Source organism: Lates calcarifer, linkage group LG18 (assembly GCF_001640805.2).
Source record: "Lates calcarifer isolate ASB-BC8 linkage group LG18, TLL_Latcal_v3, whole genome shotgun sequence".
NCBI classification, from domain to species: Eukaryota; Metazoa; Chordata; class Actinopteri; family Centropomidae; genus Lates; species Lates calcarifer.
The window spans coordinates 1,784,972-1,811,895 of NC_066850.1; the positions used below are offsets into that span (position 1 = coordinate 1,784,972).

At 41.3% G+C, this 26,924-nt stretch overlaps 5 protein-coding genes across 10 annotated transcripts in view; 3 read left to right on the plus strand and 2 right to left on the minus strand.

Annotated features, from left to right (window-relative positions):
- Positions 1-1,603: 1,603 nt before the first annotated feature.
- LOC108887378 (THAP domain-containing protein 5) lies at positions 1,604-12,798 on the minus strand. 3 transcript variants are annotated; one of them, XM_051077536.1, is made up of 4 exons: positions 12,547-12,798; positions 7,788-7,982; positions 3,400-3,586; positions 1,604-3,101 (listed from the first exon to the last, which is right to left on the minus strand). In XM_051077536.1, the coding sequence occupies exons 3-4, from the start codon at positions 3,538-3,540 to the stop codon at positions 2,331-2,333; spliced, it is 912 nt and encodes a 303-aa protein (XP_050933493.1). In that variant the 5' UTR covers positions 3,541-3,586; positions 7,788-7,982; positions 12,547-12,798; the 3' UTR covers positions 1,604-2,330. The 3 variants fall into 3 exon arrangements, with proteins under 3 accessions (XP_050933493.1, XP_018538287.1, XP_018538286.1); XM_018682771.2 differs by lacking the exons at positions 7,788-7,982; positions 12,547-12,798 and adding an exon at positions 4,292-4,433; XM_018682770.2 differs by lacking the exons at positions 7,788-7,982; positions 12,547-12,798 and adding an exon at positions 3,910-4,275.
- On the plus strand, positions 4,483-7,135 carry LOC108887382 (dnaJ homolog subfamily B member 9). The gene is made up of 3 exons (XM_018682777.2): positions 4,483-4,598; positions 4,928-5,174; positions 5,597-7,135. Exons 2-3 carry the CDS (start codon positions 4,958-4,960, stop codon positions 6,079-6,081), a joined length of 702 nt encoding a protein of 233 aa, XP_018538293.1. The 5' UTR covers positions 4,483-4,598; positions 4,928-4,957; the 3' UTR covers positions 6,082-7,135.
- On the plus strand, positions 9,110-12,545 carry LOC108887380 (aldo-keto reductase family 1 member B1). The gene is made up of 10 exons (XM_018682775.2): positions 9,110-9,285; positions 9,792-9,959; positions 10,046-10,162; positions 10,304-10,381; positions 10,468-10,590; positions 10,683-10,789; positions 10,881-10,962; positions 11,365-11,448; positions 11,640-11,722; positions 11,809-12,545. The coding sequence occupies exons 1-10, from the start codon at positions 9,220-9,222 to the stop codon at positions 11,849-11,851; spliced, it is 951 nt and encodes a 316-aa protein (XP_018538291.1). The 5' UTR covers positions 9,110-9,219; the 3' UTR covers positions 11,852-12,545.
- Positions 12,799-13,185: 387 nt separating the features above from the next.
- On the minus strand, positions 13,186-17,548 carry LOC108887379 (aldo-keto reductase family 1 member B1). Its single transcript, XM_018682774.2, has 10 exons — positions 17,378-17,548; positions 16,669-16,836; positions 16,455-16,571; positions 16,253-16,330; positions 15,868-15,990; positions 14,940-15,046; positions 14,555-14,636; positions 14,307-14,390; positions 14,140-14,222; positions 13,186-14,038 (listed from the first exon to the last, which is right to left on the minus strand). The coding sequence occupies exons 1-10, from the start codon at positions 17,441-17,443 to the stop codon at positions 13,996-13,998; spliced, it is 951 nt and encodes a 316-aa protein (XP_018538290.1). The 5' UTR covers positions 17,444-17,548; the 3' UTR covers positions 13,186-13,995.
- A 4,285-nt stretch (positions 17,549-21,833) lies between these two features.
- The window catches only part of tfec (transcription factor EC), a 40,856-nt gene continuing 35,765 nt past the window's right edge, over positions 21,834-26,924 (plus strand). Inside the window, exon 1 of one of the 4 annotated variants that reach the window (XM_051077625.1) lies at positions 21,834-22,004. The gene's annotated coding sequence lies outside the window, so the exon portion shown is untranslated. The remainder of the gene's footprint in view (positions 22,005-26,924) is intronic. The other 3 variants (XM_051077626.1, XM_018682781.2, XM_051077624.1) reach the window with 3 other exon arrangements.

The following is a 26,924-nucleotide window of genomic DNA, read 5'->3' on the forward strand; positions in this document are numbered from 1 at the left end:
TCTGATCAATAAATGACACTTTACAGCCGACGTCGCCTTTGGAAACCTGAAATTGATTCTGTAGCGTAGATGTAAAGCACCTGTTGGAACTTCTTCTGCCTTAACAGATAAACACAATAAGGTTTAGCTGTAACTGTCGTTTTTTAGAATGCTTTTTAAAGAGGGAGTCATCCCACAGGCATCACTAAAGTTTAGTCTAAGTCTAATCCTATGCTCCTGCTTATTTTATCCTTATTGTCCTAACTGTTATGTGCTGATATTACTTTAGCTGTTTCATACAAACATCTTAATCCTCTTTAGTCCTTTGTTATTGATCTGTAATTGTTCCTTTCCATTTCCCCTGTTTTGTATTTCTGTCAATACTGTACATCAGAACAAAGACCAGTGTTATTATTCCTCTTCACTTTGAGATCAGGACCTAGGATTTGGTCCCTGGAGAGCTCGGTGCATTAGTCTCCTAATGCACTATGATAATGTTGTTTCCCCTCTGAGATGCAGAGCAACAGGATCGCAACACAATCATTTCATTACTAATTTTCCAGGATCCGTCCTCTTATTCCTCAGGGGCTCAGAACAGCCGTGTTTCTTTCTTCGCCAGGGAAATGTGTCATCTTGTAACCTTTTTTTCCCATGTAATAAAACACCCTGGAGTCATTTGAAATTGCACTCTGCAAATTCTTTCATATGTGCAATCAATCACTTTGTAATTAATTCAAAACCCAGTTTAGCCTCTCCTCCTGCCTCCCCTCTCGCTTTCTCTCTCACACACAGCTAAAGTACATCAAATTAAAGATCACTGTGTTTACCCTCACAAGCAAAAACGTCCAACCATGCCAACATCATGGATCTATACCGCCCTTTTAGTCCAATTAAGTACTTGCACTTATGTTATGCTGTGCTCAATTAAAATCACGGCAGGTGCCTTCCCTCTTTTGTCACAACCACAGACACACTGGTTTGATCGTGAACATCAGTTTGTCCTGTTGATTATGTGTATTTTGTTCCTATTTTCAGAGTGTTCTAAAAATGGTCACGACCCGCTCTGCACTGTTTCACAGATTCTGTGACCAGGCCTGCTACAGCTCAGAAACAGCCTATGGCACATTTCATTCTGGAGAGCAGCTTCAAATAGGATTTGGTATCTCACTCGGCCAAAATACTATGATGATTAATTCAGGGCCCAAGGGTGGAAAAGTGAGAGATCAGTCCTGTTGCTGGTTCATGATCATGTCACTGTGCAGTTTAAAATAATCACCAGGCACATAGTGGTCAGAAACACAGTGCCCCGGAGGCGCACATGCTCTACGACACACATTTAAGGTACACGTTACTTCAAAGTAAATTCAGCTCTTGTTTTCTATAAAGCTGAATATTTTGAATTGTATATGATTGCACAGAATGGCAGGGTCGAACTGGAAATCAAGCACAGCCCTGAAATAAAAGGAGCCCCACATTATTTGAGCGTGATTGCTGGTGATTCCAGGACTGTATAGTCTGTGCTATCACATGTGTGTATGCTGTTGTTTGGACATGGCAAAAAGAATTGCTTTGATGTTTTTTAATAAAGCAAGCATTCACTGTTCCAGTCAAATAAATAGCAAAGTTAGAGAGGAATTCATTTTACCAGTTGTGCAACAAGTAATTACAAAGACATGATCCATGGTAAAGTCACCATTAAGCCTTGATTAAGCAAACATACAGCACTTTAGCAGCAGGGTGGTAAGAAGGTCAGTTTTATAACTGAAAAGTAAAAGCACAGATTGAAGAACAAGCAGCATGTGACCAAGAAAAACCTGGCATGTTGCAGTGGCCTGTCACTTTTCTGTACACTCGCCTGTCATTATGAATCAGAAAAGCATTTCAAATGCTATTCAAATGTCACTTGACAGAAAATACGAATGAAATTATGAATAGTGACACCAATGAAACGCCAGTAAGACACCTTGAAATTATATACAGTTAACCAAGTAACAAAGTCAACTGTCAAACACAGACAAAAATAGCAAGAGCCATAAATAATTGAGGATATGGTATTGATCGTGTCATAGAACAGAAACCTTGGATGTGTATTGGTAATGCACTGCATCAGTGCGACAGTGAGAATTTGAAACACTGCCAATAAAAATGGTCCAACAGTGCCACCGTGTGGACATGAGAAGATACACATTTGGAATAGGAGGGCAGAGACAGAGTACCGATCACGTTGTGTAAAATGAGACACATTTAGTATCTCTGTGTTTTATGTATGGTATCTATAGGAGCGTGTGTATCATGTCTGCAAAGTGCCTCAGTTTTAACAGTTAAAATACATCCACAACATGAGCCTAAAATCAGAGCAACATTGACGATATATAATCTTCTAAAACTTTCTGCTTCTCTTTAAAAACAGCCCCATCCCTCTTCAGGAGAGCAATCTCAGTCTCAAGAGCATGGATTTTAGCCACAGTGCTCTCTTCCCTGCGGTCCAGGTCCAAGATCTTCGCGTGCAAGCTCAAGATCTTACTCCAGAGCTGATCTGTGTCCGTGTCCGCTCTGCAGTACGAGTGCTCGTAAATTGAAATGTGCTCTCCTTCGCTGGGTCCCCTCTCCTCCAAAGAGCAGCCTGTGGGTTCGTCGTCCTTAACCACTTCCACGGGAACAAAGCTAAAAGCCTGGCCCAGTGCTGCCTGGAGGGCAGCAGTTGCATCCACACTTGGCTCCCCATCTGAGAAACGGCCCAGCGTCTCACAGCACAGCACAGTCACGGTGGAGTCAGCCGGCTCTTCAGAATGGGGCTCGTTGCACGGGGACAGTGCGAGGCAGGACGCTGTGGGCATTCCACTGTCACCTGGTACCTGGCCAGCAGCTTTCTGTGTCTCTGACAGGTTTGCCTGACAGGAGATGTCACAGTCTGACACCACAGACAGTCCAACTATCATCTTTGTGTGTTCAGCAGAAATGCTGTTTGTTGTACTTGACTGGAGCTTTTTACATGTTCTGCTCAGAATGAGTGGCCTCTTACTGAGAGAACAGTCAAATCCTGTGGGCTCGATATCAGTGTCTAAAGTCCTGGGTTTGGCCTTGGGGCTCCTTTTAATGGCGGCCACTTTTTTCTCACCATCCTGAGATAAAAAAAAAGAAAGCAGAGTTCATTAAATGTGAAAAGTCAGCAAGTACAGGCACAACACTGTAACAAGCTATGTAATGGAACTGTGGTTACAAGAAGTCAGAAGTTCAGAGCAAAGAAAATTGAGAACAGGCTTGTTGCTGTGAATCCAAAACTTATTTAGTTTTTTCTGCAAGTGAAAGTATTCTCATCTACTTTTGGCCACTCTACTTGTGCTCTTCTTCTGGCAGAAAATATCTGAGTTAAATCTGTGATGTGTGCAGAGACAGGAAAAACACAGCACAGATGCATACATCTTCAGAGGAGGGAAAAATGGTTGGGATAGCAGTGTTTTTCAAGTAGCGGATGCCCCATCGAATATCAAAGCAGTCCTCTGTGAAGTGCTCGCTGCACAGGCACTGGTGGCGACTCGGGGTCCACTCCTCCCGCTTCATGTTGTCCACCCATTTCTGAAGCCTGGGCCTGTCTTGCAAGGGAAACCTTATGTAGAAAGAGAGAGATACAGAGAAATGTAAAGAGCTGTTTTGACACTGACACAACAAAAAGGTTTCAATAGGGAAGTATCAGTGTCACTTGAATGTTGCATAATGTTAATATTACTTCAAATTCAACAGTCTGTACCATTACAGAGGTAGGAAACCATGAAAAACATTATTTAGTACTACTTAATGCTAACTTGTCGCTGCCTCTTTAACCAATATTATCTTTGACTGAAGATGCTTAGACGAACAGAAAAGAAACACTTGCAGGCAAACTAAACCAATATTTCTCAACTCAGACAAAACAGAGAGCACAGAACATACGGGTAGAAGCTAATTCTCTTGTTGTCTTGTCTAGATGCACTTCCCCCCCGGTTTCTGCAAGCTTTCACAGCGCAGTACCGCGGCATGTCTGCGGCGAAACTACATGAAAACGCCTCACTGAGACACGTTTGTAGCTAAAATGTTTTGAAAACACAACACGGCTTGTAAAACTGTTACTTCCGGGTTGTGGCTCTCGTAGCGGATGTTACGTTTATCTCCAAGATAGTTAGCGTAACTGTCAAGACGTCAAACGGTTGCATAAATATGTGAAAGCAATTAAATGAAATAAGATTGCATACACGTCTCCTTTAAGCATTCAACAAGTATTTTATGTGAAAAATAATACGAATAGTGTTCATATAAACTAAACAATATCACTTACCGGGGTGAAAACCTCTTTAAGTCTCACATCTCAGTCGATAAGCAAAGGCGGAAATCAACGCGGGTACTTCTCTTGCTTACGTTGTAGTCTTTTGGGGGCTATCCCCGAGTCTCCACGTGCGCACTGTTTCCACCAATCAGAGCGATCTGAGTCACTGTGTTAAGAAATAGACCAATGGCGTTGCGAGTCGTGGTGTTACGGCTCAGGAATGCAGCTAGTCAACAATCGCTAGCTTTCGTTTCGCATCAGCTGGAGCTGTCGGCGGCTGAGAGAAGTGTCTCCGGGCTGTTTGTCACCCCGTCTCCAGGTAAGCCCGGTTTTCTAAGGACTCCTTGACGTTATTTTTGTCGTGGGTGGTTTATCTGCAACCAAGAAGGACCAATAGAGTATCATTAAATAAGGCAGAGCTTATTTAACTCTCTCCCTTATTCTGCCAAAACAGTGAGTTGTCATTTTCTTGAGTCTCTCTGTTGACACTAGCTAGCGAAGTGATCATAGTCTATAAGGTTATGTATCACACACTCTGGCTCTTGTTTGAAAAGTCAGCACCCGAATTTTGAATTTTACAGCCGCTTTGAAAGTCTCTCTGCGCCTCAGTGGGTGTGTGAGCTGTCAAACTGCGCTCTGTGTTCACAGCCGCAGAGAGGTGCCAAAAAACACGGCGGAATGGCCTCAGCGCAGTCAGTGTTGCTGCTAGCAGTGCATGTTCTGCTGATCTCAGAGTTCATCCTGGCCAAGAGAGACTACTACGACATACTGGGGGTGCCCAGAGATGCCACCGAGCGCCAGATCAAGAAGGCCTTCCACAAGCTGGCCCTGAAGTACCACCCTGACCGAAACAAGGGCCCAGACGCCGAGGCCAAGTTCAGAGAAATAGCAGAGGGTAAGTGAACCATTATGTCACATACATTATGGGATATATAGGGCAAATGCGTCATAGTGAAATGGCTGTGGCAGTTCATTTGTTCAGGTTAGGTAACATTCAATGTTTGTGTCACATTTTTTCAACACAGCAGGTCTCTGAAGGAGGAAAGAGATTCCTGAGAGCGATACCTGTAATAACTTGTTCTGTTTCTGTTCTCAGGTGACACAGGCCAAACTATTTATAGGCATAGTTTTACCTTATTAAGAGAAAACATCAACCATTTAAGTTTATGGATGAGAGATGGAATTGAAAATGGAATCACTTACAGTTGGCAGTAAATGGATAATAAACATTGTACGTCACTTTAAACTGAAGTAAAAATACCAGGTTTAAGCAGCAGTGTCGTAGGAACCAACACAACAGGTCTTTGTCTCTTCCAGCATATGAGACGTTATCTGATGATAAGAGGAGGCGGGAGTACGACCAGTTTGGCCATGGCCCATCACCAGGGGAGGGCCATACAGGAGGAGGAGGAGGTGGCAACTACAACTTCAACCAGCACTACCAGTCGTTCAACTTCAACTTTGATGACATCTTCAAAGACTCTGACCCTTTTGGTCAGCAGCAGCGACACCAACACCACTTTCACTCACAGTCCCAAAATCAAGCCCATCAAAAGAGACACTTTGACAGCCACTTCCAGGCCCACCGAGAGGCTATGAACAGGCAGAGGAGGCAGTTTCAGCACGGGGGCTTCGGTGGAGGACTCTTTGATGATGTGTTTGAGGACCTTGAGAAGATGTTCTCCTTTAACACACACAACACCAGGACTGAGAGCAGATTCCAGAGCTCGGGGAAGCAGCACTGCAGGACAGTGACCCAGCGCCGGGGGAACATGGTGACCACCTTCACTGACTGCTCCTGAGACGAGCAGAAAATGGCGCTCGGCAGAGGGCAGCCACTTGGGACACAGTTAGGCTTTAACTTGTGGTTTTGGAATTGATTGCTAATTTATCACGTGGTGGAATACAGAAGGGTTTTGTGTTGGTTTTGTAGTTTTCTGTAAGTAATTTTCTCTAGGAACAAATATCCAAGTTGGCCTGAAACGGCTGCTTCTAAGCAATAACTCGCTCACATTACTGCTCATAGCACAGTAGTAAGTTCATTCAGATACCTCCCCATTATTTAGCTTTCCAGGTTCACTGTGTTTACTCGTGTTCATTCTCATGATGGTACAATCAACAGACTCAGGTATGGCCTAAGGTTAAAAGATTATTGAAATGAAAAAGATGATTTTTTCTTTTGTGAGCAGTGACGCAGTAAGATTTGTCAAACATTCATTCTGCTGGTAATCAGGCCATACTATTGTTGCTCCTTCCACAGCATGAACATTTTGCTACTAGAAAACCAGACTGTGCTGAACTTAGCACTGCATACTGCTAGATTTTGGGTTTTATTCATTAGCTTAAATTTAGCTAAAGTAATACAAATTTGGATTTATAGCACTTGCATTAAATTTTTGCTGTGAAAATGAAGCTTCACATCCCAAGATGTGTGCAAGTTGGCCATTATCAACTGTTACCTCGTTTTAGTTTCTCTCTACCTTCACTCAGTCAGGGTTGGAAAATAACATCAGTCCCATGACAAATACTGGTAGAACGTTGCCACGAGCAATGTTTTGTGTGCTCTCTCAGCTGTTTTGTAACCTGGGGTCATCTGCCAGTGAAGCTGAATGGTCTGAAAAGTTAACTTTCCTGAACTGATCATAATGTGCAATAATTAGGACCTTTGCTCTTCATGTTGCCTATCTTTCATAGACAATGCTATGTTAATGTCATTGTCTGATGTCCGCACTTTGTATGCATGTGTGCGTGTGCCTGTGTGTGTGTGTGTGTGTGTGTGTCTGCGCATTAAGACTGCCCTTAATGTTGATTGTTTGCATAATGTTTGAAGAATGAATAAAAAGTTACAAGAGCAAACGTGTTTGTTTTGTTTTGGAAGGTAAAGTAGTGCATCTGTTATTCAGTCTTATTAGAAATGTAATTTAATTCTAAGGAAATGTTGATATTATTTCAAATATATGTTTACCTGTTAATTAGAATATTGTATGGTGTAATTAACAGAGTGAAATGCTTCTAGGTCTCATCAGTTTCTGACAGTTTGGATCATTCACAGCTTTTTGTAGGACTGAATGATTCCTGCCAAGCCTCAGTTAAAAACAGTCAAATGTCTTGTTATTTCATCAGTGTCTCTACACAGTGTAACAGGTGATTTGAGAAAGTTGTTGTTCAAGTTAACATCCAGCAGAGAGCGTACTTTCATTACAGAGGGCCGCTGCTGTGGGCAAAGGATTACAGAGAAGGCGGGACAACTTTACTTGTTTTTTGATTGGACAGAACAGAAGTCAATAATTTGTCAGCAGCAGCTGACAAGAAGCTTCAGGAACATTTCTGATGGAGACCTGAGGTTTGGCTGTTGGAACACATAAGGAAAAAAATAAACAGCTAATAAAGAAAAGTGAGCTGAATACTTCCTCCACCTCTTCAGAACTTACTGTGTGAGCCTGATTCAGAGTTTACACATGTACCGATCCGAGGCTTGTTGCTACATTTATTAATACAGTTCATTTACCTTGTCGACTGTGTAACATCTCAGTGACGTCCTCTGGCTCTGGATTCTCAGATGGACTCATGGAGGTCCAGCGAGGCCTCTGCACCCTTTGTGTGTCTTTGTGATCGGCCTCTCCTCTTGTAGACGCGATGCATCTGACGTGGGTTTACCTCTCTGATAACTGATGTTGACTGCAGATACACTGTTGTTTAAAGCCTAAAGAGAACAGCAAACCAGAATTAAACACTTGTAGCAGTAAAATCACGTGGCACACACAAATCACACAGGACTCAGATTTTAAGAAAGAGGATGGTTTTAATCTGAATCCAGATCCTATCCACATTTAACATGCAGCTTGAGCCCACATCACTATATAAAGGGCAAATGAAACCATGCATACGTCATCAAATCACATGTATTCCAATAAATAAAATTACTACACTGATAAAGCAAGTTCAGAGTTGAGTGTAACTTGATCTATTCAGTTATAGTCTCTCACTTATTGACATTTAATTTTTAGGCTCCATTAAAATGATTGGATGGAACAACACATGACTGAGAGGGAGAATCATTTTGCTTTAAAGTGGTCCATCTGATCGCTCATGAGATCAGAGCCCAAACACGATCAAACACAAACTGTGGCAGCTGCCAAACCTCCAAACTTCTCACGCTGAAACAAACTGAGGACCATGTGTGTGATGTGTGTTTGCTGTATCGTCCCCTTTGTAGCAGTGACGGCCCACACTGACACAGTTAAATGTCTGAAGATGAAGCTGTGGCCAGCTGTGGGCCTGCTCAGCTGCAATGCAACACCTTTGCTCCATATTAATAACAAACAGATGTGAGCCTCATTCAGTCCAGCACTACAATATGACCAGATCGGCCTCGAACACTTCAGTGTCTTCAATGTTTCAGTCATGCCTGACTTGCCCTTGAAGGTTAAGCACCTGTGTTCACTCTCTTAATCAACCCCTCAGCTTCTGCTGAGTCATCATCGCTGCTTCTCTCCCTCCAGATATTTACCCCCCGATTCGGCATCTGTGTACACAGCCAACATGTTTTTACACAGCAGACATTATCACAGACCCATGAGTATTTTATACAATAAACCTTATAGCTGCTTAACAGGAGGTATTCTTCAGTTTGACAGAAACCCTTGCACATGTTACATGCTTGTAGCACAAACCTTTCAAATAATCGCATCACATTTTGTGCTGAGTCATTCCTCCCCCTGTTGAGCCTCTAGGAGAGATCCATGGTCTGAATACATGGCAGACATGACTAATCAAACCCAGAAAGGCTCTCTCTCTCTCTCTCTGCCCACTGAGCCCTCCTCTCTCTGTGAGTTTTAAACAAGAGGCTGCCCCTTTTCTGAGCGAAGCATAGAGAGACTACACGCCTGCACGAACGGCTGCTTGTCGTCTGATCCTGAAAGACTGAGAACTGCTTCAACATGATACCTGCAGTTACACTCAACAATGGAGCAAAGATGCCCATTGTGGGTCTGGGAACATGGAGGGTGAGGATGAACATTTTCTTTACTTTTACACAGTTCTGTGGCAGACTGGTTCACCCTGCCTCTCACCAGATGTGGCTGAAAATGTGTCTTTTCTTATTGCCTCTTCAGTGGCTCATTGGTCTATATTACCTCTACTGTGTGTGCTCCCTATATATCATGAATTAACTGCTTTGCTGCCTGAATCCACTGTACCTGCAGACTGGGTTCAAAAGGACAGAGACTTCTGTGTTTATGTGGTGTGATTGCAGTGCTTAATTTCACTGACTGATATCAGCATGATCTTTTCCAGAAGGATAAATATTAACATATTACTGGACTCACTGACCTCTGCCTGACAAGATTAGTATGGTAGTAGTTTTACTAGCTGTATCGACAACATGCCCTCTATATGAATTTCTTATCATTATTTAGTTAGTGGTATGTCTTTCTGATATAAAGCCAGAGCAACATACAAAAGACATCACTATCTGCAATTTCCCTCTTTTGGTGTCACCCTACCTTTGCAGGCAGACCCAGGAAAGGTCACCGAGGCTGTGAAAGTGGCGATAAGTGCTGGTTACAGGCACATCGATGGTGCTTATGTGTACCAGAATGAAGAAGAAGTTGGGGCTGGAATTCGTGCCATGATTGATCAAGGAGTGGTCAAGAGGGAAGATCTATTCATTGTCAGTAAGGTACAGTAGGTCGGTGGGGCAGCTGAAATCAGTGAACCTAGAGGGGCTTGTTATAAATACAACAATAATTCTGTAATTGATCACAGCTCTGGTGCACCTTCCACCTTCCATCCCTGGTGAGGGGAGCATGTGAGAAGACTCTCAGAGACCTGAAACTAGACTACGTCGACCTCTACCTCATGCACTTCCCCATGGGAACCAAGGTTTGGATACTACTGTCCTGTCCTGGCCATTTTATCTGTTTAAGCAAACTTGACCTCGGGCAATGAGGAAACAGTTACATGCTGCAGACTTTCTGAATTTAGACATTTATTAACATTTCCATCTAACTTCGTGTTCTGCAGCCAGGGAATGAGCTTTTTCCTTTAGATGAACATGGCCAGGTCATTCCTGATGGCAGCAACTTCTTGGACACCTGGGAGGTAATTTGAGGGACATAGCGCTAAATTAAACATTAAACAGATCTAATGATACATCACTAATACTAGTTTGCAATGTGTCAAAAAAGGCCATGGAAGAGCTGGTGGACGCGGGGTTGGTCAAGGCTATCGGAATCTCCAACTTCAACAAAGACCAGATTGAAGCCTTACTCAACAAGCCTGGCCTCAAGTACAAGCCCGCCAACAACCAGGTGCAAAATGAGATTTCAAGCATGCATCAAAATGTACTGTAAAATAGCACAAAGAAGAAAACAAAAGCTAAAGCACTTGGGTGTTTCTCCAGATTGAGTGCCACCCGTTCCTGACCCAGGAGAAGTTGATCAACTATTGCCACTCAAAGGGCATCTCAGTGACAGCCTACAGTCCCCTGGGCTCCCCTGACAGACCCTGGTGAGAGGAACTGTCACTGAAACATGTTAGCAGCTTTACAGGTCAAGAATATTAACGGTCAGTCATTCTCTTCTGTTCTTATTTACAAAAGGGCTTCATCTGATGAACCCTCTCTGCTGGAGGAACCTAAGATCAAGGCCATTGCTAAAAAGTACAACAAGACTCCTGCACAGGTAAGACGGAAAAAGCCAAGCAAAGCTAAGTTTGGTTTCAGTTTAAGGAAACATTATGTGTAAAATGAGCACTATGTGTAATTTCAAGCTATACTAGATGTACAGTACAAACAAAGACTTGCTGTATTGTGGTGATATTTCTATCAACCGGTGCAGACAGGACATAACAGCTTTGTCTAAAACAATGTAATACTTCAGGTTATATAGCCTAACAGAAGTCAGCTCTGTCACATGGTGGATGAAAAGGTTTGTTACAAAACTCTAACCACGGGAAACTCAACAGTACAGTATTGAACTTGTATCTGGTGACGCACCAAAAAGGTGGTCAGGCAAAGATGTTCAGGAAGATGTCTGAATAATGCTTAATTAATGTTGTGAACTCATGAGCTGTTTTTCTATCAGGTTCTCATCAAGTTCCACGTCCAGAGGAACGTGATCGTCATTGCAAAGTCAGCAACACCCCAACGAATCGAGGAAAACTTCCAGGTATCAACCTTAAAACTTAAGAAGCTGAGTCTGTACGTGTAGTGTATTCACACTGGATAAATCAGATCTGATCATGCGCTTCCATTGCAACATTAGTTATTTGTGTGTGTTGGTTATTTTTGTTGGGTTCCATTTATGCAGAACAGCTTCTGTGGTTTGTCTGAGACTATTAGCTGTGCTTTCTCTTTCAGTTGTTTGACTTTGAGATGAGTGAAGAAGACATGAAGACCTTGCTGAGCTTGAACAGAAACTGGAGAGGATTCCCACTACCATGGTGAGTAGACGATAGGGGGAAAGAGAGAAACAGATTACATTGTCATTATCATGTTAATCATTTTAACCTTCCTCTCTTCTCTACAGGGCCTCAAAACACAAAGACTTCCCCCTGAATACAGAATACTAACTCATCAGACAATAAGCTGCACACTTTCTGCTTTTTATTCAAATTCTACGTGTTGTGTTAGCACATCTGCTACACAACTATGACTTCTACTTATTTAGCTTTTGCTGGGGTATTGTTTTATGATAAACAATAAATGAATGTATTGAATTGAACACTTTAGGTACATCTTTTCTATCCTGTTTTATTAAAATTATAGTGGTTGTAGGTTGAGTTTACATAAGCTAAATAGTATAATAGAATGAAAGTGATCAGTAAAAAATGCGATGTAGCTTGTGTGTTGTGGCAAAGCAAGTTTACAAAGGTTAGAGGAGGTCCTGTGCAAGTTAGGCAAGATTTTACAGATTGTTTCGCAATTACAGTATGTACAATTAAGTAAGTACTGTAACTGTGTAATCAAATTTTTTATGGATTGGTCGAGCAGAAATACTTTATATGTCGACATAGCAGCTCTCACCACAGTGTTGTCATGAGAAAAATCATTGTACTGCGTCAAAAACTCCAAACTGTAATGAAAAGCAACAGGTTTTACAGGTTAAAATGAACTGTGACATAATGGAGACAGTGACTGGTATTCATGTTTTTACTGTAACTGTGTAACCCCTGTGTGTATTCTGTATTTCTTAATGTTTTTAATTCCTTGTGTAAAACACTTTGAATTGACTTTATGTATTAAATTTGCTACATAATAAACTTACCTCGACTGAGATGTGAATCTTTCCACGTATCGGACAATAACCCCAACAAAAACACACAACTATTGGACCTCATAAACCCTCAGACCTCCTTTGTCTTTATGATGTTAGCTTTAAATCTCAGATCTTTCTGCTGACTCACACCTGACGCTCCTTCACCTTTATCTTTGTGGGCAAAGTCAACTTCCTGCTTTACAGGAGGCTAATAAATATTCATTGCTGTTTACAGACCCGCTGTGTGTCTTGCTCGTAACCAGGACAAGATGATCACACAAAGCTCTTGTGTAATACAATTGGATATGACTCACAAATAAAATATAAATCTTTCACAAATATGTATTTACTCAGGGCCGGGGGCAACTGACCTGGTATTACCCTTCATGATTGTTAGATAAGGTTGATAGTGTCAACAGAAACCAAACCAAACCATGAAACCAAAATGTAGCCTTCTGTCACCTGATACCAGTGGGTCATTCTGTGACTTTTAAACATTAACTAGCAGGATAATCACAGCTTTTTAATTTTACTACCCTTTAAAAAATGAAGCATTTGTTGCTGTGTGTGTGTGTGTGTGTGTGTGTGTGTGTGTCTTACTGTTATCTTTTCTGACCTCTAGTGGAAGCAGAATGCACCTGCACAGACTTTTTTTTATTTTCCCCCACAGGACTTTATTGTAATGCTTCACAAAAAACAAAAACAAACAAAAAAACAGCTGCTGCAGGAAGTGAAAGTGATCATTTCATAACAGGGTTAACACACATGATTATGAAGTGCCACATGTCACCAATATGAGGAAATATGTTGTGTCTTTCGTAGAGACAATAGTGTGTATGATTTTGCAATTAAATATGTATCCTGAGGCAGTAATACCTCTGCCCAAGTGATGAGAATGAAAATGCTATGACAGACATGAGGTTTTAGGTTTAAGTTAAATGAGGAGTGTTTTGACGTACATCACTGGATGCATCACATTTGTTCTACAAAAATATATTCTGACTTAATTACTGAGTGTAGTTTGGCTGAGAATTTACTCCTCTTGTTCCTTCTGCTCTCAGAACTGTTACTCGTGTTAAAAATATAAAATCTGTACTGAATATGGCACGCTTATTTCTTTCAGTAACTTAAAACAGCAGAATTTACTCTACACTGAGACAAAGAGCAATGAAATGAAGCAATGAAATTGACAGAAGGGAAAAGACCATGTAAGGAAAAGATGCTAAAACTTGTACTAGTGCAAAACTCTCACCCACCCAGCGTGAGTGTAAATACGTCTTTGGAGTCTGTGTAAAACTGTATGGAGACAAGACTGTTTTTTTCTGAGCAATGTAGCATAAAAATAAAAGTTTGCCCCAACACCACACTAAAAGTGCAAACCACCCCAAAGCAACTAGTCAAGGCAGCGAAGCGAACCTCAGCTCCCTCTGTAAACCTGTGGAACATCTGTGTTTCTCCTCAGAATTCAGCATTGAATGGATAGTCCTTGTGCTTTGTGCTCCTATAGAGAAAAAAGAAGTTTAATTAACGTCTGCCTGATACAGTGTCGTCTGAATTAAGAGAGAAAATACACAAAACGTGCACGATGATGTATAATCTCACCACTGCATGGGGCAGGCTCTCCAGTTCCTGTTGAATGCTGATATAGTTTTCATTTCCTCCTCAGTTAATTCAAAGTCAAACACCTGCAGTGATTTAAACGACAGTTGAGTAAAAAGCAGACCGAAGCTAATCCCAGTAAATATCTCAACAACTTGTCGGCTAGTTACCTGGAAATTCTCCTGAATGCGCTGAGGCGTGATGGACTTAGGGATCACGATCACGTTTCTCTGGACCTGGAAGCGGATCAGGACCTGGAAAAAGAAAGGGTATTAACATGTGAACGAGAGTAAGAACAGTCAGAACCATGTGAATGGTATTTAAATCAACCATGTTTTTCTCTTGTGCATGTGTTAATCCCTACTACTCTGATTGAGAATATAAGTCAGATTTGTTGGAGCTCATGTGAGTGCTGTACCTGAGCAGATGTTTTCTTGTGCTTTTCTGCGATGGCCTTAATGTTGGGATCCTCCAGAAGTGATGGGTCCTCTGGTTTAGCCCTGAAATGTAAACACATCTCCCGAACTATTTACAGGACTCACACACACTGTATGTATTTATTCACAGCAACTAAATAAATAAAAGAAGGGTACTAAATGTACCAAAACGTCCAAACTATGACACAACATGCCACATAGTGACAAGCTGAACAAAGAGGAACAACAGTCACAAGTTGAAACTGACCAAAGCGACATGACAGACATGATGGAGGGTAAACAAATACTGAGCCGGCATCTGTAGCGGTGTGATCATATAGAAAATGCAAACCCGTACACCTCCTCATTAATAGCTACGGTACTGACCAGGGTCTGTCAGGGGAGCCCAGGGGGCTGTAGGCGGTCACTGAGATGCCCTGAGAGTGGCAGTAGCTGATCAGCTTCTCCTGGGTGAGGTACGGGTGGCACTCCACCTAATGGGACAAACACACAGCTCTTGGGAGGTACTGAAGAAACCATGGAGTGATGTCTAAACCTAAGTCAAACCACAAGGTGGTGGCACAGTGGTGCTTTAACTGTTCAGCCTTTGAAATGTTTCTAATATTACAGTTTTACATGTTTAACAATATCTATTGTGTGTATAATAAATAAACATATATATTTTTTACAGCAATTATCACAAAACATTTGTTATTTTTTACAGTCGCTTGAGCCTTTTTTCTTTTATTTTGGGTTCCTGGCTGCTTATACTGTTAATTTACCAAAATGATGAAGATTTGTGGGAAAAAAATCTTCAGTTCTCACTGATCTGTGACTTCCTGCTTAGTGCAAAGACGGTATTTGGAAAATATAATTTCAAATGTTCCACTGCTCATAATTGAAGCACCAGAGAACGTTTGTATGGTTGCAGTACTTAGTTAGCATCATATTAAAGAATAAATTCACTCATGTTCCATCTTTTATTCCTTGTTGGGTGCGTACAGTGACAGAGGGCAGAAGGAGAATGGTGCTGTAATCTGATATTCTACACAACCAAGACAGAACAAGACATTAATGATGAAGCATGGCTCTGAAAAACAGCTAAAACATAAGGTCAGATCAGCTAATTGGGCCAGCCTGAGGAGAAACTGCTGCGTCCCATTCCGAATTAAGAAGACATTTATTCTTTAGAGCTGATAGCAGGAGACAGATAATGGCATCATGACCTCTCGCCCTTTAAGAACAGCCATCCTGAAATCCATCTAAAGAGGCTCGGTCGCTGTAGTTACTGAGCAGTAATGGTTGTTTATGGTACCTGGTTGTTGGCAGGCTTGTATTTGAGGCCTGGCTTGTTGAGAATGGCTTCGATCTGCTCCTTGTTGAAGTTGGAGACACCAATAGCTTTAACCAAACCAGCGTCCAGCAGCTCCTCCATCCCCTGAGAAAACAGAGCAGAAAAAACATGTGAACCTTTGGCTGAGTTTAGGTTCAGCAACTGTGGCAACAAATATAAGATCCATTTAAACTCGAACACGTCTCAAAATACCACTTAGATTCCCTCAACTGTAGCAGCTTTTGGAGCATTTTAAAGTTGTCAGTATTTCTTATTTTCTCGACATGAAGAGTTTATGTTCCAACAGGTTTTACCTGTTTGAATCTTCCATCTGTTATAGGTGAATGTTTTATAATGGTTAACTTACCTCCCATGTCTCCAGGAAGTGAGTGTTATCACTGATTGTCTCTCCTGCGCTGTCTAAGGGGAAGTCTTCACCACCAGCCTGTAACAGCCCCGAGGTTTACACCAGAACACAGGACGAGTACTCTGACATTTCATCAAATATATGACTGCAGACAGAACAGTGAAAAAAGAGACACAGAGAGAGGACACAGTAGTTTGTCTACCTTGAAACCCATGGGCCAGTGCACCAGATAGAGGTCTAGGTAGTCCATTTTAAGATCACTGAGAGTCTTCTCACAGGCTTTTCTCACCAGGGATTTCTCATGGAAAGTGCACCACAGCTATGTGATGAAAGGACAGAGCGAGTGATACAGATCCTGCAGCAGAAAAACAATAAGAACACACAGACCGTATTCATTTCATTCACTCATAACTCACCTTGCTCACTATGAAAAGCTCCTCTCTCTTCACCACACCCTCCTCGATCTTGGCGTGAACTCCCTCTCCCACCTCCGTCTCGTTGTGGTAGATGTACGCTCCATCGATGTGCCTGTAACCTGCTGCGATGGCTGCTTTCACTGCCTCGGTCACCTTACCAGGCTCAGACTGATGAGACAGGACTGGTTAGTGTTATACAGATTAACTACTATTAACTAGCACTAACTATTACTAACAAACACCTTGTAGCACACCTGACCTGTGTCCCACTCTAAACAGTTATTTGTATACTTGTGATGTCCATATAGAGACGCCACTATCCGTCATCTGAGAGGAAGTTGTGGTTTGAGATTTTGTTCCTTAGTTCAGTTCAGCTAAAGGACTCAGTGAGGTTTAGGCAGGGTTAGTGTATCCTCTGCACTCGTCCCATCCTGATAGTAACGTGTCTGTAATGAACTGCACAGTCATGATTCTAGAAACCTGTTCTTCTAGTCTACTAGGCTACAGGTTAATGTGTTAAACATAATGCAAATAAATGCACATTTATGATGAAATATCAGCAGGTACGTGGAGAAAAGTTAGTTTTAACGACTCCTTCCTGTCAGTCTGCAGCCATGCTCTCTGTCTCTGCACGCACAGCTAACTAGCTTACCTCAGAGCTCCACTAACTGATACCAGGTAGGAGAGCAGAGTCAAAAATAAAACGCACCTTCCATGTGCCGAGTCCAACAATGGGCATATATGCGCCGGTGTTCAGTTTCACTGCCGTGGCCATTTTTCCAGAGGACGAGCGGAGCCTGACGGTGCAGACGGAGTGGAGGCAGTAAAGGCAGTGAAGGCGAAGCACAGCGGCGGCAGAAGAACCGGCATCGTCGATCGATTAGTGATGCCTTGTAATTGATTTTATGCAGGTGACGTAAGGTCACCGCCTGCAGCACCCGCGCAGGTCACATGCAGGGAACTGGGCTTTTGACTCAATCAATGAAAAGTCATCAGCTACATTCACGCAGCCACTGCACACCCATCACATGAATGCTTTTAAAGACATTTTCAAGACCTCGACAAAGAAAAGCTGAAGCACAGACACATTAGGGCCGGGTGATCTGACGTGACACTGATGAGGCTATTCCAATATTTATAAATGTGGCAAGGTCACATCTAAAATAATGAAAATATAATAATCAAAATGTTTAAAGGAATAAATGTGATTACCCCAAAACAAAACCTGCTTTATTTCTCTTTTTCCAAGAGGTTTTGTCAGTTCTGCCATTGAGCCACTAGAGAGCAGCATTAGCACACTTACTAAACCTGAGATCACACAGCGGCTCCAAACTAACACAATCACATCATTTCATACATTAGCTAATATGAGCAGTAATTATAGTGACAGAGATGATTGATCAGTTCTGTTCATTTCACTTAGGTCTCCAAGAAAACCTCATGCACACATTCAATATTTGATTTAACTTTATCCAGAGAAAAACTCTTTTTGAACTAATGTCAGGTCATTGACCAGCATGTGGCTCATAATGTAGCCGATTACTTTTTAATTAGTCTTTATTACTTTCACCACAACTTCCCCCTGGCATTACGCTCAGTGTACCGTTACGAACGTGCACACACAGACCAGCTTTAAACCCCTGAGGGACAGCTGAAAGAGGGAACAAATACACGGTGTCTTTTTATTTTTTTCAAAATCAGATAAAACCTCACAGACCTTTAACTGAGCCATTCAACACTCTGAGCAGAAGATAAGAGAGGGAGAAGCGGGCGATATAAAAAACACACAAAGGGAAAAGTTATGGGAGCCAGCAGCCGCTGTGTACCTCACAATGGCTCTCGCTAAAGTTTGTGTCTCTTCTGATCTTCTCCCAGCTGGACGCCTGCTTTTCAGGCCCTGTCTCCTCTGATCTAACTTCAGACACTGGAGGGCCTTTTGCCAGCCTGCAAAACTGTCAAAGTACCCCAGGAATCAAACACCGTCGCACACTGTCATGATCAAAGACCCACAGGTAAACCAGACGAAGACACAGCTACATACAATTGCCATCTAAAAGAGGGGGGGAAAGTTTTCATTTCAGAGGCTCTTATTTTGTTTCACTGTACTGAGAGCATCGATTAGAATTAAGGAAAAGAGAGACGACCGGGCATTTGAAGATACAACAGAGGACCAGAGGAAGAAAAACCAAGCGCCTCCCAAGGAAACTTTTGGACAAAGAGCGTGGACTCAGGTGAGGTTTCAGAGTGTGTATCTCAAAGAAGTGAAAGAAATATTCACAGGTTATAGAGAGAGGATGGTGCGACGACAAATAAACATATAGATCACGATGAAATACTGTCTCCTTTTCCATTATGTGCAGCCATAATGAATGCTCAGTGCAGCTGGTGGTGTCCACTCTTTCATAGACTGTACATCAGATCAGACACTCCACCGGGGAGACCTGACCTGTCCTGGGGAGATCAAACACCTCATTTCATTTCATGGCCTTTGCTCTATTCTCCCTGCCTCTCTCTGTCTCTCTCTCTCCACCTCTTGTCTCTCCCATTGGCCTCGGCTTTGCTGTCTTTTTCTCTGTTTCTGCCAGAGTGCCCTGGGTCATAATCTCTACCCATAAATCTAATGTTGAGCGTCAGCTCCTGCTGGGTTCACTCACACACTCGCATTCCGCACATTCCGTCTGTCGAACAATAACAAGATCAGGGAGAGAAATCCCTACGTCATAAGTAAATCATGGTCATTTGTCAAGTGCATTGCATGCTCTTGGACATAAGGGAGATCATTCAGGCTGATATGAGCCCTGCAGACCTCATGGAAAGTACAATAATCCCACCATGTGGATTAGGTAGACTGTCTAAATCCATTCACCGCTAAAACTATTAGCCTATTACCTCATTAGTCAATCGTCAATAATTATCAGCAACAACTTTGATTATCAATCAATAGTTTGACGAGCTCCAGCCTCTAACATGTAAATATTTGCCAGTTTTCTCTCTTTTCTATGATAGTAATATTTGGACTATTTATTTATATTAATTTGTAACATTAATTATCATTTCTTCAAAGAACGAAGATAAATGGTTAGCTGTATTAATGATTCTATTACAGTATGATAAAAGAATATCTAATGAACATTTACATTTTCATCTGGTGTCACTGTACAAGGCAGCACATGTTAAAACCACCATAATGACATCAGTTCATGAGAAAGACTGAAGCCCGTTCTCTTACTGTAAATTTATGGTATTTTAGAGTTCAACAAGAAAATGACTCTGATGTTTCTATGACATTAAATCAGTTATAGCAATTTTGCCGATGTAACGTTACTACAAAGAAAAGCGTCACCACTGAAGGCATGCACAACACCAGCACGCTCTGACGTAAACCCCGTCTAATTTCAGACAACAGAGGACTTTAGTGGCGTCGGTGTTTGTGTGAGAGTGGTCACATAGCGTTAAAATTGTGTTAAGGCCTTGCTTATGTGAACAACAGAAGCTGCTGCCTCGACCAGAATAGTTCAGACACTTTATTCAGTTAATGGTATGGAATGTATGTGTGAAAGAGCCTCTATACTAACCTAACCTTTCAGCATGTTTGGAGTTTTTGCTGGTTTCTCAGATCCCCGTTCTATTCCCACGCCCCTCCCTCAACTGTCAGATTCTGAGATCGATACTTTTCACGATAAATCTCAAACCATGAGCTGATTTTTAGTCCTGAGTGAAAGTTGAAGACTGCTAAGTAACTGTGGTTCTTCATGGTCAGAACAGGACAAAAACTCGCCAAATAGTGGGACATTTCTCAAATCTGAGGTTGGAAAATATTTATAATGATAAAATCTTCTTGTGATTCATTTTTGTATGCACTATCTAAGTGTGGAAATATATTCTAATATCAGACATTTATCAACCATTTGTTACTTTCTATTGAAGAAAATGATATTATTTGATATTTAGATAATTATTATTAGTGGTCATTTTTAGCCACACTAGCAGCGTTACTTCAGGGACGGTCGGTCCACCACTGATATATCTCGACAAACTTTGGATGGGTCGGCAGGAAATTTGGACCAGACATTTATATTTCCCTCAGGATGAACTGTTGTATGAACAAGTGTATCTCTAAGTTTCAGAGTATCATAACAAGTGATAGTGATTATTTTATCATAATTAACAGGGAATGGGAGTTTATCTTTTAGTGATGTGGATCTTTCTGATCTGGTACGAATCCAAAACACACATACCATTGTGTATTTTGTGCACTTACATACATTCACACACACAACAGTCTTGGCCTTGTCAGTGAGCAGAGGTGTCTCCTCTCTGGCCCCTCAGACGTGGTTTGGTTTTTGGCTTGATTAACCACTTAGTTCAGTCTCTCAGACACAAGATTGCAGGGAGAAAGCAAATAATGAAGTGCTTTTGAATTTGCATTCCTGAGAGCCTTCGCAGACGCCTTGATTTCAGCCTGCCTTTGCTGTTTGTTCTTTGTCAAGAGACGTCTGCTATTTTAACAGTAACGTGTATCAAGTGTCCATCCAGCCTCCTCCATATTGCTCCCTCATCAACCTAACTGCCATGAATAAACACAATCAACATGCATCTGAAGGGGAATTTGGAGGCTTTTTCTCTCAGATTGTCACTGATGGGTTGTTCATCATTGTCATTATGCAGATTACAGTGTGACCGTGAATGGAATATTGGAGCCCTTTTCCTCTGCAAGGAAATGTCACAGTTTCATAAAGCTGACCAAAAACACTTGTGTGTTTTGTTCTGACATGTTGAGCAGCGCTGATCAGTTATGGACAAACTGTCTCAAGAACATGAAATTAACAGCATTCAGTCCACACTTGAAAGTCAAGCCTTTATTTTTAGCGACGACCTTGAAAACAATATCAGAGAGTGAATGCTGCGTTATCAGCTGGAGTGTCTTGTAATTTACCAGGTAACTACCACGATTCTGCTGAGAATTTCCAGCAAAGTTATATACAAACAGATACGATTTAAAAACGTATGTTTTTTTTAAATTAAAAGTTTTATCTGATTGATTTATGAAAAACCACAATTATGTAACACGATGACTTGCAAGAATCAGTCTTTATTTCTGTCTTGAGTATAGGGGCAGTTGACAGAGAAGCTTCCCTTTGCACCCCGCTCCTGTGCTAGAAAAGAGGAAACACAATTTGGTTTAAATCTGGGGCCCTTTCACAAGTCCATGCTTTCAGGAATGATTAAACATCAGTGGGAGGTAGTTCAACAAGCAAGAAAATTTGAAGTTGGTTTTGGAGTTGATTATTGGACGGCACTACCGGGACCTGTCTTCCATAACTTGTAAACTACAGGTATTTGAGAATTTCATATTCCTTTTTCAAAATAATACAGTGAAATGCAAATTATATTCCTACAATTTAATTCATGCTATAATGTGACTTAATGTGTAGATTCTAAAAATAAAAATACCCCTGCTGATATTTATGATGAGGGGTAAAGAAACTCATCACCTCACCTCTCCATCAGCAACATCCTGTTTAACAGGAAGTTCATCGGATCGAGGTCGGAGTGTTTTTGGACAAACAAAACAGTTTTCTTGCTTTTTAAATACATATAGTTCTTGTTCAGAAATATGTACTTATAATACAGCATTTAATTAGGAATGTACATACTTTGTGTAGATAAGGATACCTTTAAAGAGGGACACTGACTTCCTGAGATTTTGGAAATGATAGAGAATATTAACTATAATATATATTTAAATAACAAAATGAAAGTCTTTCATTTAGTCACAGCATAACACATCAAACATCTGAAATAACTGTTTTTAATTATTGTATTATTTTTCTTTTCTCACATGATTTTTGTCGATGCCATTTTATTTCTCTGAATTTCTGTTTGCATGTTTATAAAATGTACTTACGTAAATGTAAAAAAAGTCAATGGACTTTTGCTTCTCTGTATACTCATATTATTTCATGAGGTTGTCTTTGTAGAAGATAATCACGGTGCATTAGGTCTTGTGTGTTTCCTAGCGTCACTTTGATAACGTCTCGTCCTAACGTGGGCACGTTGTGTGTTTGTCTGAGCGCAGCTTTGAGAGATCAGAATGACACAGCAGGGAAAAAATCTTTAAAGTTCCTCATGGGGCACTTCCTCATTTTTAGTCACCTGATATTATTTACAATATATTAAGAAAAAAAAACCCTGTGAACTTCTCCAATCTTGCATCACGGGAATGTTGTTTTCAGAGTGGTGCGTGTGCAGGTTCGGGGGCTGGGGAAGGGAGGGGGAAAACCGTGTGGACAGGATAAGCTATAGGGCAAAGAGGGTGGACGTGTGTAAAGGCCTCATGGGACGATGTGTCACAACCAAGATGACTAAGTAGTTTCTTGGTTTCTGTGTTTTGCACAAAGTATGTGTCAGAAATAATCCTAGAAGGCAAAGGTGTTGAGATTGAGGGTTTCACTTTGTTTGAGGATGTCGGTGTGGCAGCAGCAGAGATGTGTGCAGCGCCTCACAGCTGCTTGTACGTCCAGAGGATGGAGAGCAAACTGGGTGGAACGTGCAGCATTTGTGGACGTGTGCAGTGTTATTGTGGCATTAAGGTTTGAGCATTTTGCAACTTTGAGGGATCATTCTTGTGTGAGTCATGGCTTTACAGGAATGTCATTTAGAAACAGCTGATGACACACACACACACACACACGCCCACTCAAATATTTGAGGACTTTTTTTGGTTCCTGTCATTCTTTTGCGAGGGCTTAAGTTGCACTTTCAAGAAGGAAATGAGGGAAGTGTCTTTTTTTTAAAGATGTGGAATGAGTGCAGACAGCACCATCTTGTGGTTAATCTGGAAACAACAACTTGGATTTGCTTTACATTTCCAAAGAAGTGCACTACTGCTCTTTTTTTAAAGTTTCACCTTCATTATATACATTTTTCATTTAGCGTTTAATTTAGCGTAGTCTAATAGAGAGCTGTGTGTAAGGAGCAGTGGGCGGTGGGGGTGTCGGGGCGTAATGTGCTGGAAGAACATAAACATTGTCTGCTCTGAGGACTGACTTCAAAGTCAGATGGTGGTAACCTCCTCTCAGCCGTGGCCCAAACCCTTGACCAATGAAAAATGAAACTGAATGTTCATCCACGGTCTGCAGCCTCTTCCTGAAACCAGTCTTTGAAGTCACAGAAGGGATCTGATTGACTCATGAAGAAGACACATATAGAATCTCTCAGTTTGTCTTGTCTAGACAGAGACTGTATTCTGACAGTGATCTTTGGTCTTTATGTGACAGGTGAGGGGTTATAACTTACAAGATCATGCAAACTTGTATCTTAAAGTTCAAGCGGGGACGCTCAAATTTTAAATTAAATGTATTTATAACAAGAAAATATCTTAATTGCTCAGTGATGAGGAAAATTATTGGATTCAAACCAAATGTCTGCAAATTGTTGCAAATGTCATAAGCAGTAAGTCTTTGGAATGCAAATTCATATCATCCAAATCATACATTATGTTAAAAAATGAAAATCAGCTGATATATGATGTCAGTCACAAAAATCCAGTTTTAGTCGGGCTCTTCTACATACTGTTAAACGACAGTATATTGGACAAATTTATAGACACTAGGTTTCTAACACATGAATCATCTCAGTAAGTTCAAGACGAACATGAGTCACTGTCTATTATGGTATAGAGCTTCTTAATGTGTTTGAAGCCTTGATCATAATTCTGTTTGGGCATCAAATATCATTTTATATGGAATTAGCTGCTATAATATTATTATTCCCACACACAGATGGAAAGATGTGTTGAGAGGGAAGCTGATATTTAAAGTGCCTGAATATGCAGTATAATTAATGTATATACACAGTGATGACAGTTGAATATCCCTGTATTTCTCTTGTACTGTTTTTGGACTTTCCAGTGCAGCTTACTGAGTTTTCATGGAACTACAACAGAGCATTGCTTCTTTAACAACTCAGGAATCAGAGCAAACAGTTAAGGAACAGCTGAACTACAACAGGCTTAAATCACAACTTTAAATGGTGAGCTCAGCTTCTCGCACAAGCTGAGTACTCTCTGGAATAATGACCTTGTCTGAGGGGTGTATGTTAAGAAGACTTTGCTGGTGTGATCAGCGATAGAGGCTGGATCTCCTGCGTGTCTGAGCTCTTCATCATTATCTTGGCTCACTGACTCATGTCTTGAGCACAGAGCGCGAAAAGCTTTCGCGGCTTGTTCCTGGCGCGACGGGACGCCGGGGGGACAATAAGAGAGAATTAGCGATGAAAAAAAGCAAATAAATAGGTGCTTCAATACACGACAGCCCAGCAACAAAGTCCACTGTGGATGAGAGGGAGAGCGAGAGACATATAGGGAGAAAGAAGGGGAGGGAGAGAGGCCTTGATGAAAATAAATAGTGGCGCTCAAAGGGAGGGAAGGGTTGAACGGATTGGAGGTGATGATGAGTGGAGAGCTGCACAAAGTAGTGCATCTATGGGAATGGTTTTAATGAGGCAAACGTCACTGTGTGTGTGTGTGTGTGTGTGTGTTTTCTCATCTGTGACACAGACACTCAATGATACTCCAAACTTCCTGTCTCCACGTGGGTGGGTGAGGATTTGTGTAAGTCTGTAACATGGACGGATAGGTACAGACAGACAGACAGACGATCTATTCAGCTTAACTGATTAATAACTGACACACTGCCCCTAATAGACAGACACGCTAAGCTCACTGATATAATTTATGTTGGTTTTACTGTAATATGTTACTGTTCTAAAGGGAATTTTGTCGCTGCTGATGAATAAATAAGTCGGATCACAGAGACTGGAAGCAGTTCTGAAGCAGAAGAAGCAGGGCAGCACTGTTGCCTGTTGTCTTTCAGCAACAACAAGGCTTTGTATGTATCTGTAAACAACCTCCAGAGCAGCAGGAGGCCTTTGGTTCACTGTCAGTTCTCAGTTGGAATAAAAGGAAGTCAAACAAGGCCAACGCTCGTCAAAGAACCAGGGGATCATAAGGTGGTTTCATGAGCTCAGAGCGACACAGTCACACTGTTTATAGCATTACATGGTCGTTCATCAGACAATCAATAATGAGCCAGGTGGAGACTCTGAGGACAAGCTTACCAGTCAGGATTTACATTAAACCAGATGTGGAAATTAAGTCTTAAAAAAGTGGCTTCCTAAATTCTTGACGTTGGAGTACTGGACTAAGTTAAATGATATTAAGTGCAACAACCAATGTCAGCCCTTGAGAAGGTAAATTCATCTCAGAATCTGAATATTTGAAGCTAAATTTGTCAGTTTCAAATCCCAGAGCCACACATCTCACGACAAAGGCTTTTTATTCACTGAATGACAGTTGGAAGGTAGCTGCCTCCTTCCAGTTCTGCCAACAGTGGATTAACATTCCTCACTTAAACACCTTCACACACAAACCCTGTGTAGGACGTGAGATAATGGACACAGGTTCAGTTTGCGGTTTTGTAACCGTTAACTCATGTAAACTAAAGTAAACTGGATTGTTTTACATCGTATATAATAAATCATAAAGTGGTGACATCTATAGTTATTATAAAAACCTGTCCACATTGTTCATACCAAAGCTCAGACTGGTCTTAAACCCAGTTTACACAGTTTTCCACAAGCTATATGTCAGTGATGTTTGCTTCTCTCCGTCTTATTATTCCAATTAAAGTCCCTTATATTTAGGCGCTTTATGTATTTTAAATCTAATTTCATGAAAATTTCAGTTTAGGAAGATTTGCAGCAATAATTACATTTCACTCCCAGCTGTTTCAAACAGACAAATCAATATCTCAATTGGTGCATTTAATGAAATAATCATTTTAGATTTAATGTATGAAATTCAATTATAATCCCTGAAGCTATATGTATTTTACCATTTGACCTGACTACAAACATTATGCATTAGTAATAGTGCAGGGGTAAATGGATGACAGAAGCCTGGATGAGTGACATTCCCATATCCATAAAACACTCTTCGTGTGTTAAGGCAGTAAATTGTTATTTAAGAAAGATGCCTTGCTCGTGGGCTAACAGAGAAGCTCACAAACCACAGACAAAGACTCAGGCTAAACCCACACAAACAAACCACTTGTTCCAAATGAGCATTCTTGCAGGAATGCAGCTCAGCTAGGTGGACAAAAACCCCGTCTCTACGTTCACAAAAACCTGTTCTCTCCTGCCCGGTCCACGACATCTACACATTTTCTCACAGTGCCTAGAAGTGCCGGGCAATT

What these genes read in the sequence shown, in the direction of transcription:
- LOC108887378 (XM_018682770.2), bottom strand. Translation starts at nt 3,995, where the DNA reads ATGCCGCGGTACTGCGCTGTGAAAGCTTGCAGAAACCGGGGGGGAAGT. An exon ending in AAGAGAATTAGCTTCTACCC is followed by an intron (nt 3,587 to 3,909) that starts GTATGTTCTGTG and finishes TTTCTACATAAG; the next exon opens with GTTTCCCTTGCAAGACAGGC. An exon ending in TTTTTCCCTCCTCTGAAGAT is followed by an intron (nt 3,102 to 3,399) that starts GTATGCATCTGT and finishes TTTTTATCTCAG; the next exon opens with GATGGTGAGAAAAAAGTGGC.
- LOC108887382 (XM_018682777.2), top strand. Translation starts at nt 4,958, where the DNA reads ATGGCCTCAGCGCAGTCAGTGTTGCTGCTAGCAGTGCATGTTCTGCTG. An exon ending in GTTCAGAGAAATAGCAGAGG is followed by an intron (nt 5,175 to 5,596) that starts GTAAGTGAACCA and finishes TGTCTCTTCCAG; the next exon opens with CATATGAGACGTTATCTGAT.
- LOC108887380 (XM_018682775.2), top strand. Translation starts at nt 9,220, where the DNA reads ATGATACCTGCAGTTACACTCAACAATGGAGCAAAGATGCCCATTGTG. An exon ending in ACTTCCCCATGGGAACCAAG is followed by an intron (nt 10,163 to 10,303) that starts GTTTGGATACTA and finishes CGTGTTCTGCAG; the next exon opens with CCAGGGAATGAGCTTTTTCC. An exon ending in AGAGGATTCCCACTACCATG is followed by an intron (nt 11,723 to 11,808) that starts GTGAGTAGACGA and finishes TCTTCTCTACAG; the next exon opens with GGCCTCAAAACACAAAGACT.
- LOC108887379 (XM_018682774.2), bottom strand. Translation starts at nt 17,443, where the DNA reads ATGGCCACGGCAGTGAAACTGAACACCGGCGCATATATGCCCATTGTT. An exon ending in ACTGGCCCATGGGTTTCAAG is followed by an intron (nt 16,331 to 16,454) that starts GTAGACAAACTA and finishes GGGCTGTTACAG; the next exon opens with GCTGGTGGTGAAGACTTCCC. An exon ending in ACAAGAAAACATCTGCTCAG is followed by an intron (nt 14,391 to 14,554) that starts GTACAGCACTCA and finishes TTCTTTTTCCAG; the next exon opens with GTCCTGATCCGCTTCCAGGT.